At 37.7% G+C, this 17,530-nt stretch overlaps 1 protein-coding gene across 7 annotated transcripts in view; it reads right to left on the bottom strand.

Annotated features, from left to right (window-relative positions):
- Positions 1-12,443: 12,443 nt before the first annotated feature.
- Positions 12,444-17,530, bottom strand: part of ZFYVE16 (zinc finger FYVE-type containing 16) — a 51,619-nt gene continuing 46,532 nt past the window's right edge. For all 7 annotated transcript variants that reach the window (XM_061424285.1, XM_061424283.1, XM_061424288.1 and 4 more), the window contains one exon: positions 12,444-15,127. In XM_061424285.1, the coding sequence (XP_061280269.1) occupies positions 14,963-15,127 (165 nt within the window). In that variant the 3' untranslated portion in view covers positions 12,444-14,962. The remainder of the gene's footprint in view (positions 15,128-17,530) is intronic.

Here is a 17,530-nt window from a genome sequence, read left to right as displayed (position 1 = left end):
CACGTCCAATTGTCGCGCGACTTGCTCTTCTGCAAAGTAGTCACAGTAGTTCTAGAACGTCTCGTCAGGGAAGACGGAGGCTGGGTTGAGACGCTAAGTTGCTGCACTGGGGTACGAATTTCCAAAGTTCGATATATTTTTTCTTTTTAATTTGATAACATCCTAAAAAATGACATGAAATCATAGCTTCATAAAAATGAGTGTTTCTGCATGAGGAGGCTGAAATGCTAAGTCAAAATTTTTGTTTCCCTCTTCTCACTGACGGTTTTCATTAGAAACACTATGAGTCTCCCACCCAGCGCCTTTTTTGCCCTCCTTAACTCCTTTCCACAACCAAACTGGGATTGGAAAAAGCGCCAGTGGAATCAGACTGATGAGAATTAGCAACGTATCGCTGCCATATTCTAGTACTGTAACTAATTCTACTCTGTCAATTGTAAAATTAGGATAACAAATAGCACACGTTACACAAAGGACACAGGCAGTCCTTCTCGCCCAACTCTTCAGATTTTAACATACGTTAAGTCCAGACGAGTTGTAATTATCTCACTGGGTCTTCAATTAGGCTGGATTTTCTCAAGATAAAAAGATTTCTTGAGTTTCAGGAAACACTAAACTTCAATGACTTCACTTAAAGAAAAATCTTTCTGGAGACATAATTGATTGGCTTGTATTTGATCTGCATTTCCTAATGATAGAAAATGTTACACATTTAAAGGGTACAATTTACAATTCACTGTAGTCATAGCATTCTGCAGCCAGCACCACAATTTTAGAACGTTTTCATCATCCAAAGCAGTCATTCCCCATTTTTTCCTAACTTTCAGTTCAGTTCAGTTGCTCAGTCGGGTCCGACTCTTTGCGACCCAATGAATCGCAGCACGCCAGGCCTCCCTGTCCATCACCAACTCCTGGAGTTCACTCAAACTCACGTCCATCGACTTGGTGATGCGATCCAGCCATCTCATCCTCTGTTTTCCCCTTCTCCTCCTGCCCCCAACCCCTCCAGCATCAGGGTCTTTTCCAATGAATCAGCTCTTCGCATGAGGTGACCAAAGTATTGGAGTTTCAGCTTAAGCATCAGTCCTTCCAATGAACACCCTGGACTGATCTTTAGGATGGACTGGTTGGACCTCCTTTCAGTCCAAGGGACTCTCAAGAGTCTTCTCCAACACCACAGTTCAAAAGCATCAATTCTTCGGCACTCAGCTTTCTTCACAGTCCAACTCTCACATCCATACGTGACCACTGGAAAAACCATAGCCTTGACTAGACGGACCTTTCTTAGCAAAGTAATGTCTCTGCTTCTCAATATGCTATCTAGGTTGGTTATAACTTTCCTTCCAAGGAGTAAGCGTCTTTTAATTTCATGGCTGCAGTCACCAACTGCAGTGATTTTGGACCCCCCAAAAATAAAGTCTGACACTGTTTCCACTGTTTCCCCATCTATTTCCCATGAAGTGATGGGACCGGATGCCATGATCTTCGTTTTCTGAATGTTGAGCTTTAAGCCAACCTTTTTACTCTCCTCTTTCACTTTCATCAAGAGGGTTTTTAGTTCCTCTTCACTGTCTGCCATAAGGGTGGTGTCATCTGCATATCTGAGGTTATTGATATTTCTCCTGGCAATCTTGATTCCAGCTTGTGCTTCTTCCAGCCCAGCGTTTCTCATGATGTACTCTGCATATAAGTTAAATAAGCAGGGTGACAATATACAGCCTTGACGTACTCCTTTTCCTATTTGGAACCCACTAATCCACTTTCTGGCTCTATGCATTTGCCCATTCTGGACATTTCATTTAAATGAGCTCATACAGTATTTTGTGACTGGCTTCTTTCACTTAGCAGGTTTTCAAGGTTCATCACTATGGTAGCATGTATCAGTACTTTTTATTGTTTTTTGTGGCCAAATAAATTTTCATTGTTAGCATATTCCACATTTATTTGTCCATTCATGAATTAATGGATGGGCCATTGCGTTGTTTCCATTTTTTGACTACTAGCGAATTTTGACTGCTATAGACACTCTTGTACAAAATTCTGGGTGGAAGTATAATATGTGGATGTATTTCTCTTGGGTATATACATAGGAGTGGAGTTGCTGGTTCATATGGTAACTCTCACTTCCACTGTATAATCATATGGGATTTGATTTAGGTCATACCTGAATGGTCTAGTGGTTTTCCCTACTTTCTTCAATTTAAGTCTGAATTTGGCAATAAGGAGTTCATGATCTGAGCCACAGTCAGCTCCTGGTCTTGTTTTTGCTGACTGTATAGAGCTTTTCCATCTTTGGCTGCAAAGAATATAATCAATCTGATTTCGGTGTTGACCATCTGGTGATGTCCATGTATTGTCTTCTCTTGTGTTGTTGGAAGAGGGTGTTTGTTATGACCAGTGCATTTTCTTGGCAAAACTCTATTAGTCTTTGCCCTGCTTCATTCCGTATTCCAAGGCCAAATTTGCCTGTTACTCCAGGTATTTCTTCACTTCCTACTTTTGCATTCCAGTCCCTTATAATGAAAAGGACATCTTTTTGGGGTGTTAGTTCCAAAAGGTCTTGTAGGTCTTCATAGAACCGTTCAACTTCAGCTTCTTCAGCATTACTGGTTGGGGCATAGACTTGGATTACTGTGATATTGAATGGTTTGCCTTGGAAATGAACAGAGATCATTCTGTCATTTTTGAGATTGCATCCAAGTACTGCATTTCGGACTCTTTTGTTGACCATGATGGCTACTCCATTTCTTCTGAGGGATTCCTGCCCTCAGTAGTAGATATAATGGTCATCTGAGTTAAATTCACCCATTCCAGTCCATTTCGGTTCGCTGATTCCTAGAATGTCGACATTCACTCTTGCCATCTCTTGTTTGACCATTTCCAATTTGCCTTGATTCATGGACCTGACATTCCAGGTTCCTATGCAATATTGCTCTTTACAGCATCGGACCTTGCTTCTATCACCAGTCACATCCACAGCTGGGTATTGTTTTTGCTTTGGCTCCATCCCTTCATTCTTTCTGGAGTTATTTCTCCACTGATCTCCAGTAGCATATTGGGCACCTACTGACCTGGGGAGTTTCTCTTTCAGTATCCTATCATTTTGCCTTTTCATACTCTTCATGGGGTTCTCAAGGCAAGAATATTGAAGTGGTTTGCCATTCCCTTCTCCAGTGGACCACATTCTGTCAGATCTCTCCACCATGACCCGACCATCTTGGGTTGCCCACGGGCATGGCTTAGTTTCATTGAGTTAGACAAGGCTATGGTCCTAGTGTGATTAGATTGACTAGTTTTCTATGAGTATGGTTTCAGTGTGTCTGCTCTCTGATGCCCTCTTGCAACACCTACCGTCTTACTTGGGTTTCTCTTACCTTGGGCGTGGGGTATCTCTTCACGGCTACTCCAGCAAAGCACAGCCAATGCTCCTTACCTTGGACTTCAGGTATGACCTAAATCAAATCCCTTATGATTATACAGTGTAAGTTAGAAATAGATTTAAGGGACTAGATCTGATAGATAGAGTGCCTGATGAGCTATGGAATGAGGTTCATGACATTGTACAGGAGACAGGGATCAAGACCATCCCCATGGAAAAGAAATACAAAAAAGCAAAATGGCTGTCTGGGGAGGCCTTACAAATAGCTGTGAAAAGAAGAGAAGCGAAAAGCAAAGGAGAAAAGGAAAGATATAAGCATCTGAATGCAGAGTTCCAAAGAATAGCAAGAAGAGATAAGAAAGCCTTCTTCAGCGATCAATGCAAAGAAATGGAGGAAAACAACAGAATGAGAATGACTAGAGATCTCTTCAAGAAAATCAGAGATATCAAAGGAATATTTCAGGCAAAGATGGGCTCAATAAAGGCCAAAAATGGTATGGACCTAACAGAAGCAGAAGATATTAAGAAGAGATGGCAAGAATACACAGAAGAACTGTACAAAAAAGATCTTCATGACCCAGATAATCACGATGGTGTGATCACTGACATCCTGGAATATGAAGTCAAGTGGGCCTTAGAAAGCATCACTACGAACAAAGCTAGTGGAGGTGATAGAATTCCAGTTGAGCTATTCCAAATCCTGAAAGATGATGCTCTGAAAGTACTGCACTCAATATGCCAGCAAATTTGGAAAACTCAGCAGTGGCCACAGGACTGGAAAAGGTCAGTTTTCATTCCAATCCCAAAGAAAGGCAATGTCAAAGAATGCTCAAACTACCGCACAATTGCACTCATCTCACACACTAGTAAAGTAATGCTTAAAATTCTCCAAGCCAGGCTGCAGCAATATGTGAACCGTGAACTTCCAGATGGTCAAGCTGATTTTAGAAAAGGCAGAGGATCCAGAGATCAAATTGCCAACATCCGCTGGAGCTGGATCATGGAAAAAGCAAGAGAGTTCCAGAAAAACATCTATTTCTGCTTTATTGACTATGCCAAAGCCTTTGACTGTGTGGATCACAATAAACTGTGGAAAATTCTGAAAGAGATGGGAATACCAGACCACCTGATCTGCCTCTTGAGAAATTTGTATGCAGGTCAGGAAGCAACAGTTAGAACTGGACATGGAACAACAGACTGGTTCCAAATAGGAAAAGGAGTACGTCAAGGCTGTATATTGTCACCCTGCTTATTTAACTTCTATGCAGAGTACATCATGAGAAACGCTGGACTGGAAGAAACACAAGCTGGAATCAAGATTGCCGGGAGAAATATCAATAACCTCAGATATGCAGATGACACCACCCTTATGGCAGAAAGTGAAGAGGAACTCAAAAGCCTCTTGATGAAGGTGAAATTGGAGAGTGAAAAAGTTGACTTAAAGCTCAACATTCAGAAAACGAAGATCATGGCATCCAGTCCCATCACTTCGTGGGAAATAGATGGGGAAACAGTGGAAACAGTGTCAAACTTTATTTTTCTGGGCCCCAAAATCACTGCAGATGGTGACTGCAGCCATGAAATTAAAAGACGCTCACTCCTTGGAAGGAGAGTTATGACCAATCTAGATAGCATATTCAAAAGCAGAGATGTTACTTTGCCAACAAAGGTTCATCTAGTCAAGGCTATGGTTTTTCCAGTGGTCATGTATGGATGTGAAGAAGGCTGAGCACTGAAGAATTGATGCTTTTGAACTGTGGTGTTGGAGAAGACTCTTGAGAGTCCCTTGGACTGCAAGGAGGTCCAACCAGTCCATCCTAAAGGAGATCAGCCCTGGGATTTCTTTGGAAGGAATGATGCTAAAGCTGAAACTCCATTACTTTGGCCACCTCATTTGAAGAGTTGACTCATTGGAAAAGACTGATGCTGGGAGGGATTGGGGGCAAGAGGAGAAGGGGACGACAGAGGATGAGATGGCTGGATGGCATCACTGACTCGATGGACGTGAGTCTGAGTGAACTCCTGGAGTTCACTCAGGAGTGATGGACAGGGGGGCCTGGTGTGCTGCGATTCATGGGGTCACAAAGAGTCGGACACGACTGAGCGACTGATCTGATCTGATGGTAACTCTTATTTTTATCTTTTTGAGGAATTGCCAGTTTTGCAAAGCAGCTACATAAGACATTTTACATTCCCACCAGAAATGTATGAGGGTTCCAGTTTATCCACATCCTTGCCAATACTTAGAATAATTTTAATTATAGTCATCGAAATGAATATGAAGTAACATCTCATTGTGATCTTTGTGTATTGCTAGTGACTAATAATGCTGAACTATTTTTAAGTGCTTATTGGCTTTTTATATATCGTCTATGCATTGGAGAAGGAAATGGCAACCCACTCCAGTGTTCTTGCCTGGAGAATCCCAGGGAGCTGGTGGGCTGCCATCTATGGGGTTGCAGAGAGTCGGACACGACTGAAGCGACTTAGCAGCAGTAGCAGCAGCATGAAGTGTCTATTCAAATTATTTGCACATTTAAAAAATTAGGTTATTTGTGGAGATTTTGTTGAATTGTAAAAATTCTTTGCAAGGATTTACAAATACTTTCATTTTACAGGCTTTTATATAATTTATTTTTGGCTGTGCTGGGTCTTTGCTGCACGTGGGCTTTCTCTAGTTGCGAAGAGTGGGGGCTACTGTAGTTGTGGTGTGCAGGCTTCTCACTGCAGTGGCCTCTCTTATTGTGGAGCATAGGCTCTAGGCGCGCTGGCTTCAGTTGTAGCTCAAGGGCTCTAGAGCTCAAGCTCAGCAGTTGTGGTACACAGGCTTGCTTACTCCACAGCACGTGGAATCTTCTCAACCCAGGGATGAAACCTGTGTCCCCTGTGTTGGCAGGCCGGTTCTCATCCACTGTACCAGCAGCGAAGTCCCGCAGGTTGTCTTTTCACTTTCTAGATACCAGTTGCAGTACAAGTTTTTATGGCCTGTTGATCACCATATTGGGGCAATATTTTTATAGATTTTTATAGTAACTGGGTCAAATTTACTCTTCACTGTCCATTTCTTAGAACTATATAGTGGAATATGTAAAGAATCTGCCTGCAATGCTGGAGACCTAGGTTTGATCCCTGGGTTGGGAAGATCCCCTGGAGGAGGGCATGGCAACCCACTCCAGTATTCTTACCTGGAGAATCCCCATGGACAGAGGAGCCTAGTGGGCTACAGTCCATGGCGTCACAAAGAGTCGGACATGACTAAGCACAGCACAGCAAGTGGACTAAGTGGCATGAGATAATGATGTCCTAGATTATCTTGAAAATACTCCAGCAAAGAAATCAAAAGGTAAATGAAGCAAAAGTGGAAAATCTTGATTAACTTTTGAATCTGAGGATTGTTATAGGAAGAGTACATGGAATTTCATATTATTAAGATTTTCTCTACTTTTAAGTGTTTGGAAAATTTTATAGTAAATATGTGATTACTTTTTGTTTTGTTTTTTTTAGACCATGAACTTTATTTTTTTTTATTTTAAACTTTACAATATTGTATTGGTTTTGCCAAATATCGAAATGAATCTGCCACAGGTATACATGTGTTCCCCATCCTGAACCCTCCTCCCTCCTCCCTCCCCATACCATCCCTCTGGGTCGTCCCAGTGCACCAGCCCCAAGCATCCAGTATTGTGCATCGAACCTGGACTGGCAACTCGTTCCATATATGATATTATACGTTATTTCAATGCCATTCTCCCAAATCATCCCACCCTCTCCCTCTCCCACAGAGTCCAAAAGACTGTTCTATACATCAGTGTCTCTTTTGCTGTCTCGTATACAGGGTTATTGTTACCATCTTTCTAAATTCCATATATATGCGTTAGTATACTGTATTGGTGTTTTTCTTTCTGGCTTACTTCACTCTGTATAATAGGCTCCAGTTTCATCCACCTCATTAGAACTGATTCAAATGTATTCTTTTTAATGGCTGAGTAATACTCCATTGTGTATATGTACCACAGCTTTCTTATCCATCCATCTGCTGATGGACATCTAGGTTGCTTCCATGTCCTGGCTATTATAAACAGTGCTGTGATGAACATTGGGGTACACGTGTCTCTTTCAATTCTGGTTTCCTCAGTGTGTATGCCCAGCAGTGGGAATGCTGGATCATAAGGCAGTTCTATTTTCAGTTTTTTAAGGAATTTCCACACTGTTCTCCATAGTGGCTGTACTAGTTTGCATTCCCACCAACAGTGTAAGAGGGTTCCCTTTTCTCCACACCCTCTCCAGCATTTATTGCTTGTAGACTTTTGGATCGCAGCCATTCTGACTGGCGTGAAATGGTACCTCATAGTGGTTTTGATTTGCATTTCTCTGATAATGAGTGATGTTGAACATCTTTTCATGTGTTTGTTAGCCATCTGTATGTCTTCTTTGGAGAAATGTCTATTTAGATCTTTGGCCCATTTTTTGATTGGGTCATTTATTTTTCTGGAATTGAGCTGTAGGAGTTGCTTGTATATTTTTGAGATTAGTTGTTTGTCGGTTGCTTCATTTGCTATTATTTTCTCCCATTCTGAAGGCTGTCTTTTCACCTTGCTTATAGTTTCCTTTGTTGTGCAGAAGCTTTTAAGTTTAATTAGGTCCCATTTGTTTATTTTTGCTTTTATTTCCAATATTCTGGGAGGTGGGTCATAGAGGATCCTGCTGTGATGTATGTCGGAGAGTGTTTTGCCTATGTTCTCCTCTAAGAGTTTCATAGTTTCTGGTCTTATGTTTAGATCTTTAATCCATTTTGAGTTTATTTTTGTGTATGGTGTTAGAAAGTGCTCTAGTTTCATTTACAAGTGGTTGACCAGCTTTCCCAGCACCACTTGTTAAAGAGATTGTCTTTAATCCATTGTATATTCTTGCGTCCTTTGTCAAAGATAAGGTGTCCATATGTGCGTGGATTTATCTCTGGGCTTTCTATTTTGTTCCATTGATCTATATTTCTGTCTTTGTGCCAGTACCATACTGTCTTGATGACTGTGGCTTTGTAGTAGAGCCTGAAGTCAGGTAGGTTGATTCCTCCAGTTCCATTCTTCTTTCTCAAGATAGCTTTGGCTATTTGAGGTTTTTTGGATTTCCATACAAATTGTGAAATTATTTGTTCTAGCTCCGTGAAGAATACTGTTGGTAGCTTGATAGGGATTGCATTGAATCTATAAATTGCTTTGGGTAGTATACTCATTTTCACTATATTGATTCTTCCAATCCATGAACATGGTATATTTCTCCATCTATTAGTGTCCTCTTTGATTTCTTTCACCAGTGTTTTATAGTTTTCTATATATAGGTCTTTAGTTTCTTTAGGTAGATATATTCTTAAGTATTTTATTCTTTCCATTGCAATGGTGAATGGAATTGTTTCCTTAATTTCTCTGTTTTCTCATTATTAGTGTATAGGAATGCAAGGGATTTCTGTGTGTTGATTTTATATCCTGCATATTTTGTTTTTTTCCCACAAAGGAAGGGTTTCATGTGTTAAGGGTACATGATACATTGAAGAAAGATGATGTACAGGGCTTTATGAAGATTAGAATGTGAAAAATGGGCACTGACCTGATAGTTTGGAGCTGCTTTTGATGACATATTTAAATATTTAAATAGCAATAAATGGTATAAAGATAAGTTCTAATTAACCCAATTTGGGTAGAGGTGGTGAGATTTATATGTATTCCTCCTCTAGGAGTGGAATGAGATGAGTTGTCTGTGGAAGTATGACCTGTGATTCTGATTAATTTCTCCTGATTTTTTTTTCAAGTTTCAAATATTTTATTTTCTTATTCGTACAGTATGAAGTTTCCTAAAGATCCCACAACATGATGTTTCGTGCAGAAGAAAAACTAAGCATTCAACATAAACCATCCCGTACCCACCCACCCACCCACACACACTACAAAAAAAAGAAAAAACCCTCATTCCCCAGTAAGGAAATAATGTTTACACTATTTTTCTGTAACACCAGCCAAGATATGCACAAGCAAGAGAAAGCATTTGCTAAAATATCTGTAACAAATACTTATGTACAAAAAATTCACAAAAGACGAGCTGCCCTCTTGAAGCAGGGCACGTGGCAGTTGACATCAAAACTGATCAAACCACTGGCTGGGATTATGAGCCACCTACTGATTTACACTCCAGACTATACAGCCTTCCAATTGGCTGTATTCCATTCTGCCATTAAACCTATTTACTAATTTTTATATATTCTTGCAACATTTGTATTTCCCAAATTAGCTCCATCACTTTTTAGTTTCCCATTGTCTACAGGTACTTGACACTGTTTCTTTAAACACAGAAAGCATAAATTTAATATCTAAGATGATACAAATTTACCTGTTTCTACTAATTGCTGCTTCTGGAATCTGGTTCCCTCATGTGCCTTTTCAGTTGTGTGTGTGTGTGTGTATGTGTGTGTGTTTACTGTGTGCTAACAGATAACTATATTTGAAAATTAATTTGAGACCTACAATTACTTTCTATGGAGAGTCTTTACAGTTCTGTTCCACCTAGCTCCTGAAGGAGGCATCACCAGTGGGCGACCACCTTAAAGCAAGTTGAATGCTTAAGAATCTTTGGGTGATGTAGGCAATTCTAAACTTGGCTGTAGTTTTACATAATTTATATTTCTGGTTCATCTTCATCCAAAGGCCAAAACCCTTTGAGGGAATCTCAGATTACTGTAGGGAAGTTCTTCTGTTAGGTTCACAATTCCTGTTAGATTCATCATCTTGTGTGGGTCTTGAACTTTGATATCTTTCCCCCTTACCCCATTAGGCTATCATATTAGGGCCCTATGCTCACTTCTATTTTTTGACTGGATGTTCCATACAGTCTTAAAATCTCTCTTTTTTTTTTTTAGCTTGCTTTTATTTTTTTTCCTTTTTAAGATTAAGAGATTTTAAGATTCTTAAAACCTTAAGAGGTTTTAAGATTCTTTTTGTATTTTAATCAGCTTTGGTTGTTTTTAGCAAAGATATAGATAGATAGTGAAGTCACTCAGTCATGTCCGACTCTTTGTCACCGCATGGACAGTAGCCAACCAGGCTCCTCTGTCCATGGGATTTTCCAGGCAAGAATACTGGAGTGGGTTGCCATTTCCTTCTCCAGGGGATATTCCCGACCCAGGGATCGATCCCAGGTCTCCCACATTGTAGGCAGATGCTTTACCATCTGAGCCACCAGGGAAGTCAGGCATACTCTAAATATCCTGACAAGCAATTTGGAGAAAGAGAAAGTTTCCCACAGTTCCATCTTTGTTCCTACATGGCCACACCTACTCTTTCTCATGGTATTCTCTGCACTTAGCACATACTCCTTGTGGCATGCAATCTGTAAATGATAAGAATTATGCTTAATTTTGTCAGAGCAATTTATTTTTAGAAATTTTTATTTAGAGCTGCTGTAAGATGTCAGTATTTTGTTTCAGTTACCTAATATTAGTTGCTTTATGTAATTAACCAACAGAAAAAGTAGCAGCTTAAAACAACAGACATTTTGGACTCAGTGGGAGAAGGAAAGGGTGGGATGATTTGAGAGAATAGTACTCAAACATAAAATTACCATACGTAAAACAGATAACCAGTGTTGAGTTTGATGCATAAAGCAGGGCACCCAAAGCCGGTGCTCTGTGACAACCTAGGGGGATAGGGTGGGGAGGGAGGGGGGAGGTGGGACTCAGGATGGAAGGACACATGTATACCTATGGCTGATTCATACTGATGTATAGCAAAAACCATCACAATATTGTAAAATAATTGTCCTCCAATTAAAATAAAAACACAACAAACAACAGACATTTATATCTGTGATTCAGAAATCTAAGAACTGCTTAGTTGGGTGGTCCTTGGGAGGGTGCAGTCAAATTGTGGTTGGGGCTGCAATTTGAAGTCTTGACTAGGGTTGGAGGGATCCCCTTCCACTTTCCTGGCAGCTGACTTCCCCAAGAATGAGTGACTCAATAGAGGAGAAAGAGAAAGGGACAGACAGGGAGGGAGAGGTGGGGAGAAATGCACCAAAGGTGGCAGGCACAGAACTCTTATAACATAATACTGGAAATGACATCCCATCCCTTCTTCCACATTCTATTAGTCACAAACACCAACAGTGGTACAAGCTGGGAAGTGACTACACAAGGGTGTGAATACCAACAGGCAGGGATCACTGTGGGCTATTTTGGAGGCTGGCTAGCATCTTATTTTACCACAGGAGGGGAAAAAAACAACTTTATATTCAGAGGTTCATAATAAAGCACTTGATTTAGACCTATTTCTTCATTTGTAAAAACATGAAAATATGGCTTTAATTTTCTCAATGCGAATGCAGATGTTTTCCAAACGGTGTTAAATATTGTGTTATCATTCCAAGCTAAGCTAAATCCAAAACACAGACTATAAAGAGAAGATTTAAACATACTAAAAATCTGATGTAAAAAGCAAAAAACAATGTGTCAATTAAGTGGTAAAAGATAAATTTAGATGGTGAGGCTTAGTGTTGAGTAGAAAAAAAAAGAACAAAGGTTTTAAATATAGCTCAAATAAAAAATAACCCTGCAAGTATTTTTGTAAAAATTTGTTATGAGAAAAATAGTCCTCCTAACTGAAACATATGGTCATAATCCCAATAATGGATATTCTTCTTGCCTTTCTGCAATTAAGATTGCTCTTATCAATCAAATAGTGGTTTGAGAAGCAATGAAACTTTTAAGATTCTAAGTAGAAGCCACATAAATCAAAAGTAATTAAGGAGATGACATTGTAAACAGCACACTATATTTTGTATAAAAAATCAGGGGAAAAAATAAAAATACATATTCCTATTTGCTTCTACTGTACCTAAACCTTGGAAAGATACACAATAATAAAAATCACTTCTTATTGAGGTTGCAGAGTGAGAAGATAGATGCATACAAGGTCGGCAAGAAAACTTACATTGATAAGTTTTTAACATTTCTGACTTTTTAATGTTTATATATTATATATGAACCATTATTTTAACCACAAAAGAATAAATTAAAACCTAGGATTGTTCAGAGGTTTCTGGTTTATTTCAAGATATTTTCTTTTAATGTTTGAGTCAAGTTATCAAAGTTATGCTTGCTATTAAAAAAAAAGTTGTATTCTTATAAAACAGTATTTAAATCTAGGCTGTTGAAACACCATAGTCAGGCTACTTCTTTTATGATTAAATTATAAGATAAGATATTCACACAACACAGAAGACTCTTTAAATTGCCTTAAGAGGGAAAATTCAATGTTTTGACGTATTATCTACTCTTCAGATGTTCAACTCTTGCCAAGCCAAGTTTAATGCCCATGCCTTCTCATTTTTTGGTACAGCTATCCTCCTGGATTGTTTTCCAACCAGCTACTCAAAAGTCGTATTGCTATTTTAGCAAATTACTTTTTCTTTGTTAATTATCTGCTTTATACATTCATCTCCAAGAGGGAAAGAACTAGTTTATTCATCTTTCAATCAATGAAGCTTAATAAAGTGCTCTGTGTATAGCAAGCATATAGACACAGAAAATCTGCCAGATGGCTGCAAAAAACAAATGGGCTAAATTTTACTTCGTGTATTTCAAAATTCAGAGAAAAACAGTACTCTTAAAAGGCATAGACCAAAAATAGATCATTGCAGATTGAGTACAAAGAACCATTCTATTTCTTCATCTTTAAAAAAATTAAAATTTTAAATTAAGTATCAATGAAGAACATGACAAATGCATTCAGAAACATTTATCTACAAAGAATAGTGCCTCCAAAGATACAGTAACTACAATTTTTATTAAATGTAAAGACTTAATGGAAACAATTCCAAAGCTATCCCATCATGGGAAGAGCCCTCTACCTTCTGGTTATTTTAAAGTAAATTCAGTATTCATAGACTGTACAGTTAACTTATACTGTAAAATAAACAATGTATAAAGAAAACATTGAGTTTGATATGCATTTGATTTTATCTTATATGATATCAACAAATTTCACAAATTACATGTTGCTATTTTATTTAATATCTGCAACATTTTACATTGTTTATGAAGTAGTTACTTCCAGAAGACTGATATTTTCCTTCATGCCATGTCTTTGGTTAGTACTACAGATGTGATTTAGTAGGAACCATATGACCAAACTGATTCAAATTCTGTCTTTCCTAGCCTGACACCTAAGATCCTGAGTTATTACAACCCTGACTTTGTCTTCAAGTTGAGATGCTTCATAGATACTTTTCTTAAAACAGGGCTATTTAGTGTAGTTTTTTTTTTCATGAGACACAGGAGTGTTTTTGATACAAAAACATACATATTCCATGTAAGAATTTTTTTTAAAAACATTAAAATAATGATTATATTTTATATAACTTAAATGACAGGATTAACTAAAATATGACTTTTTTTAACACAATGAACTTAAAAATTTTTTTGCTATTTGAAGTAAAGAAGAAAGTTCTGTAACAGTTTCAAATACAGACTTTAACTTATGTTAGTATCCTGTTATAAAAAATAATTACCATAGAAAGAATTTAAAGTATGCAAAAGTAAGTAGTTCCATTTAAATTTATATTTAATACATTGGTGTCAATGAAAATATGCAGACTTGCCAAGAAACTTCTAAGGTTTCAAGGATAAGTTAAAAAACACCTGTTTCAGGCTTCATTTATTGCTACATAATGACTACTTCAAGGGTCATCTGGCCTGTCGTCAGTCACTCTCAGAAGTGGTATATACAGTGGTATACTTTGGGAGGAAAGGAGGAAAAATAATGCACTGCAATACAAAAATATCACCTATTTATAAATTATTAAAGATTTATAAAACACATACCAAATCACGTTCTCGCTATAAAAACAATATACTTAAATATAGAAGCACAAAAATCCTGAAGCACCCACAATTATTTTAAGAATACCCATTTAATCAACAGAAAGTCATATATATATATATATAAAATAATAATTTGAAAAGAAAAAAGGCAAAATTCTGATTTTAATGCAAATAATCTTTATCTAATCATGGAGGTAGGTCTCCACTCCAATTAAACAAATAAGCTAATCTGCTTTATTCAAAGAATTATCATATAAGTGTAAGATCTGAAAACTGGTCTGTGCCATTGAAATACATTTTTAACAGACTTTAGAAACCAGTAATTTAACTGGCATATAAACAAAACAGGTATTTCCCTCATAAGGTTACATCTGAAAGGAGCCTTCACTAAAATCGTTCTTGGCATAAAAGTGCAGATACTTTGGCTTTAGCATTTAAACACCACAGTAAATGCTACAAATTTCTTAAGGACAAAAGAAATCCTTGTCTTTTCCAGTACTTGTGAAGTGTAAAGCTTCAAAAACTGTGGATCTCTTCCATTTTTTTGAGATTTAAATATTGTGCTAATGATTTTTAGAAGATCATTCCTGCCTAAAAAGCAAAGCTTCCAAGTTTCAAACATCAAACATATTTTCTTTTAGTGTTTGTGGCATTTCGGCCTTAGTGCTGGAGTTAGTTTTAACAGGTCAATTTGTAATATATAATACAACTCAGTTCTTTCACTCAAAAAGATTTTCTATAATAAAAAATACTAATTCTATTTCTAATGGTAAACTAGTAGAGTTGGAGGTCCCACCATGTATCACAGGAATTAGAGCACTATCAAGATCATTTAGATAATGCTGAGGAAGAAGTCGGCCTTCAGATCCTGCCTGAAATTCAACCTGAAAAAAAAAAAAAAATCTTGGTAAGTCAACCCTACAAAGTGAGCAATCTTGTTTTAGTTCAGCAAATGAATATAAAATAAACTATTTAAGAGTATCATTCTATTTAAGCATGTTAATACTTCATATTTCCCCATATACTACATAAATTAAATTGTCCCTCCCACAGATATTACGAAAATAAAATTGCTACTACTTTACTTTAGGTCTCTTCTCTCTGAACATGTAAAACACATGTGGACCAAAGTTCTGAATAATTATCAATATGACTTAAGTAAAAACCCCATGGTATTTTTAAAAAGATCTCCTTAAAAATATTTTTAATTTATTGTAAAATAATTTTTGAATTGAATTTTGCTGGTGAAAATTACATTTTAATACATGACTAAAAAAATTAACAGTAATTACTCAAATAATTATCAGATGCTTCCTTGAAAAAAGAACTTTTAATAGATAAAAATATAAGTTCTTTTTTCCAATAAGAACTGTAACACATCCTGCCTGAAGAAAAGCAAACCTTTAGCATATGAAATTATTCCTGTTAAGACTGACCATTCTTGGACTTCCCTGGCAGTTCAGTGGTTAAGATTCCACTCTTGCACTGCAAGGGACATGGGCTGTATTGCGGGTTGGGGAACTAAGATACCACATGCTGCACAGCACAGCCAAAAAAAAAAGAAAAAGATTGACTGTTCTAATGAAAAACCTGGAGTGAAATCTATTATACTGGATGTTGGAAGCAGCTAAAAATGCACGTTAAAATACTACTGGAGTACCATTTTTTAACCTAGTAAATTGGTAAAGTTCAAAAGTTTGATTATATGCTGCTTTGATAAGAATGTGAGAGAAAGAATACTATCATAAATTGTGGCAGAAGTATAAGCTGTCATAACCTCTATTTGAGACAATATGGTAATATCTACTGAGTACATACTTGGACCTGGGAGTTCCAGGAATGTTATATACTCACAGTTAAGCAAAAGCAAAATATTGTGGATACCTTAAATATCAAGCAGTACATATTAAACATGCATAAGAACTAAATAAATTATGGTACATTTATATAGTCAACTACTACTATGCAACTTTTAAAAAGAATATGTTAAAATAAATAAATAAATAAAGAGTATGTTATTAATATGAAGTCTCCCTAAGATATATTAAGTTAAAGAAGCATTGCTTTTTTAAAAAAAGTGAAAAAAGTACAACAAAAAGGACATACAAACTTACTTGCTCATACATGTAAATTACAAAGAATACATAGAAATGGATAACATTTGATTGCCTGATTAGGAAGGGAGGATGAAGCAGAGTATGGAAGTGGACTAAAGTGTTAGGAGTCAAGGGCAGGAAGGAGGTCTTTTCAGGGCTATTATCTCAGCAACTCTACTGAAACCATTTACATTGTAGCCTGGAGTTAGTACCTCTAGAGGTCACCAATTAAATAGAGAATTGTGTGAATGCTGCTCTCTGAAAATGTTTAATGAGGTGGCCCTGATATATATATACACATTTGTGAGATAATACCCCTGGAAACTCCTGCTCAGGATCCTACCAGACCTTGCCCTATGTATGTCTTCATGTGCATATCCTTTAATGAATTTACAAACACAAGAAAATGTTTCCCTGAGTTCTGTGAGCCACTCTAGCAAATTAATTAAACACAAGGAGGACGGAGGTGTCATTGGAATTTCCAATCCATAACTGGTTGGTCAAAAACACAGGTGACAGCTGTGACTCACATATGAAGTAGGGGAGGAGGCAGTCTGGTAAGACCTGGAGGTTCTGATGCTATCTCTGGGTGAAAAAAGTGATACTCAGTCATGTCAGACTCTTTGCGACCCCATGGACCACAGCCCGCTAGGCTCCTCTGTCCATGATCTGGATTTCCCAGGCAAGAATACTGGAGTGGGTAGCCATTCCCTTCTCCAGCGGGGGTCTTCTCAACCCAGGGATCAAACCCGTCTCCTGCTTTGCAGGCAGATTCTTTACCATCTGAGCCACCAGGGAAGTCCCTCTCTGTGTAGATCAGTCAAAATCAAGTTGAATTCTTAAGATAACCTGCTTGTGTCTGAGAATTGCTTACTGGTGTGGGGGAAAGCCTCTACACATCTGGTGACCAAGTGTCTTCTGTGACTAGTTAAAAGAGACACACTGGAAAGAAATAGTAGGGAAGAAATGGTTTTTCCCTACACAGGAGGAAAAAACTGAAATTTCCCCCTTTTTAACACTTTAGACTTTCATGATTTTAAACCACATAAATATAGAATCTAGCCAGCATAATTTAAAAACCTACTTATCAAGCAGGAATGTTGTAGTGTAGGGATCAGTAAGCTATGTATGGCCTGTGAGTCGATGTGGCCCACCCACTGTTTTCGAAAACAAAGTTTCACTGAACACAGC

The sequence above is a fragment of the Bos javanicus genome, chromosome 7 (genome assembly GCF_032452875.1).
Source record: "Bos javanicus breed banteng chromosome 7, ARS-OSU_banteng_1.0, whole genome shotgun sequence".
In the NCBI taxonomy this organism is placed as follows: Eukaryota; Metazoa; Chordata; class Mammalia; order Artiodactyla; family Bovidae; genus Bos; species Bos javanicus.
The sequence above is the reverse complement of the archived record's forward strand: the minus strand, read 5'-3'. Positions and strand labels throughout refer to the sequence as shown.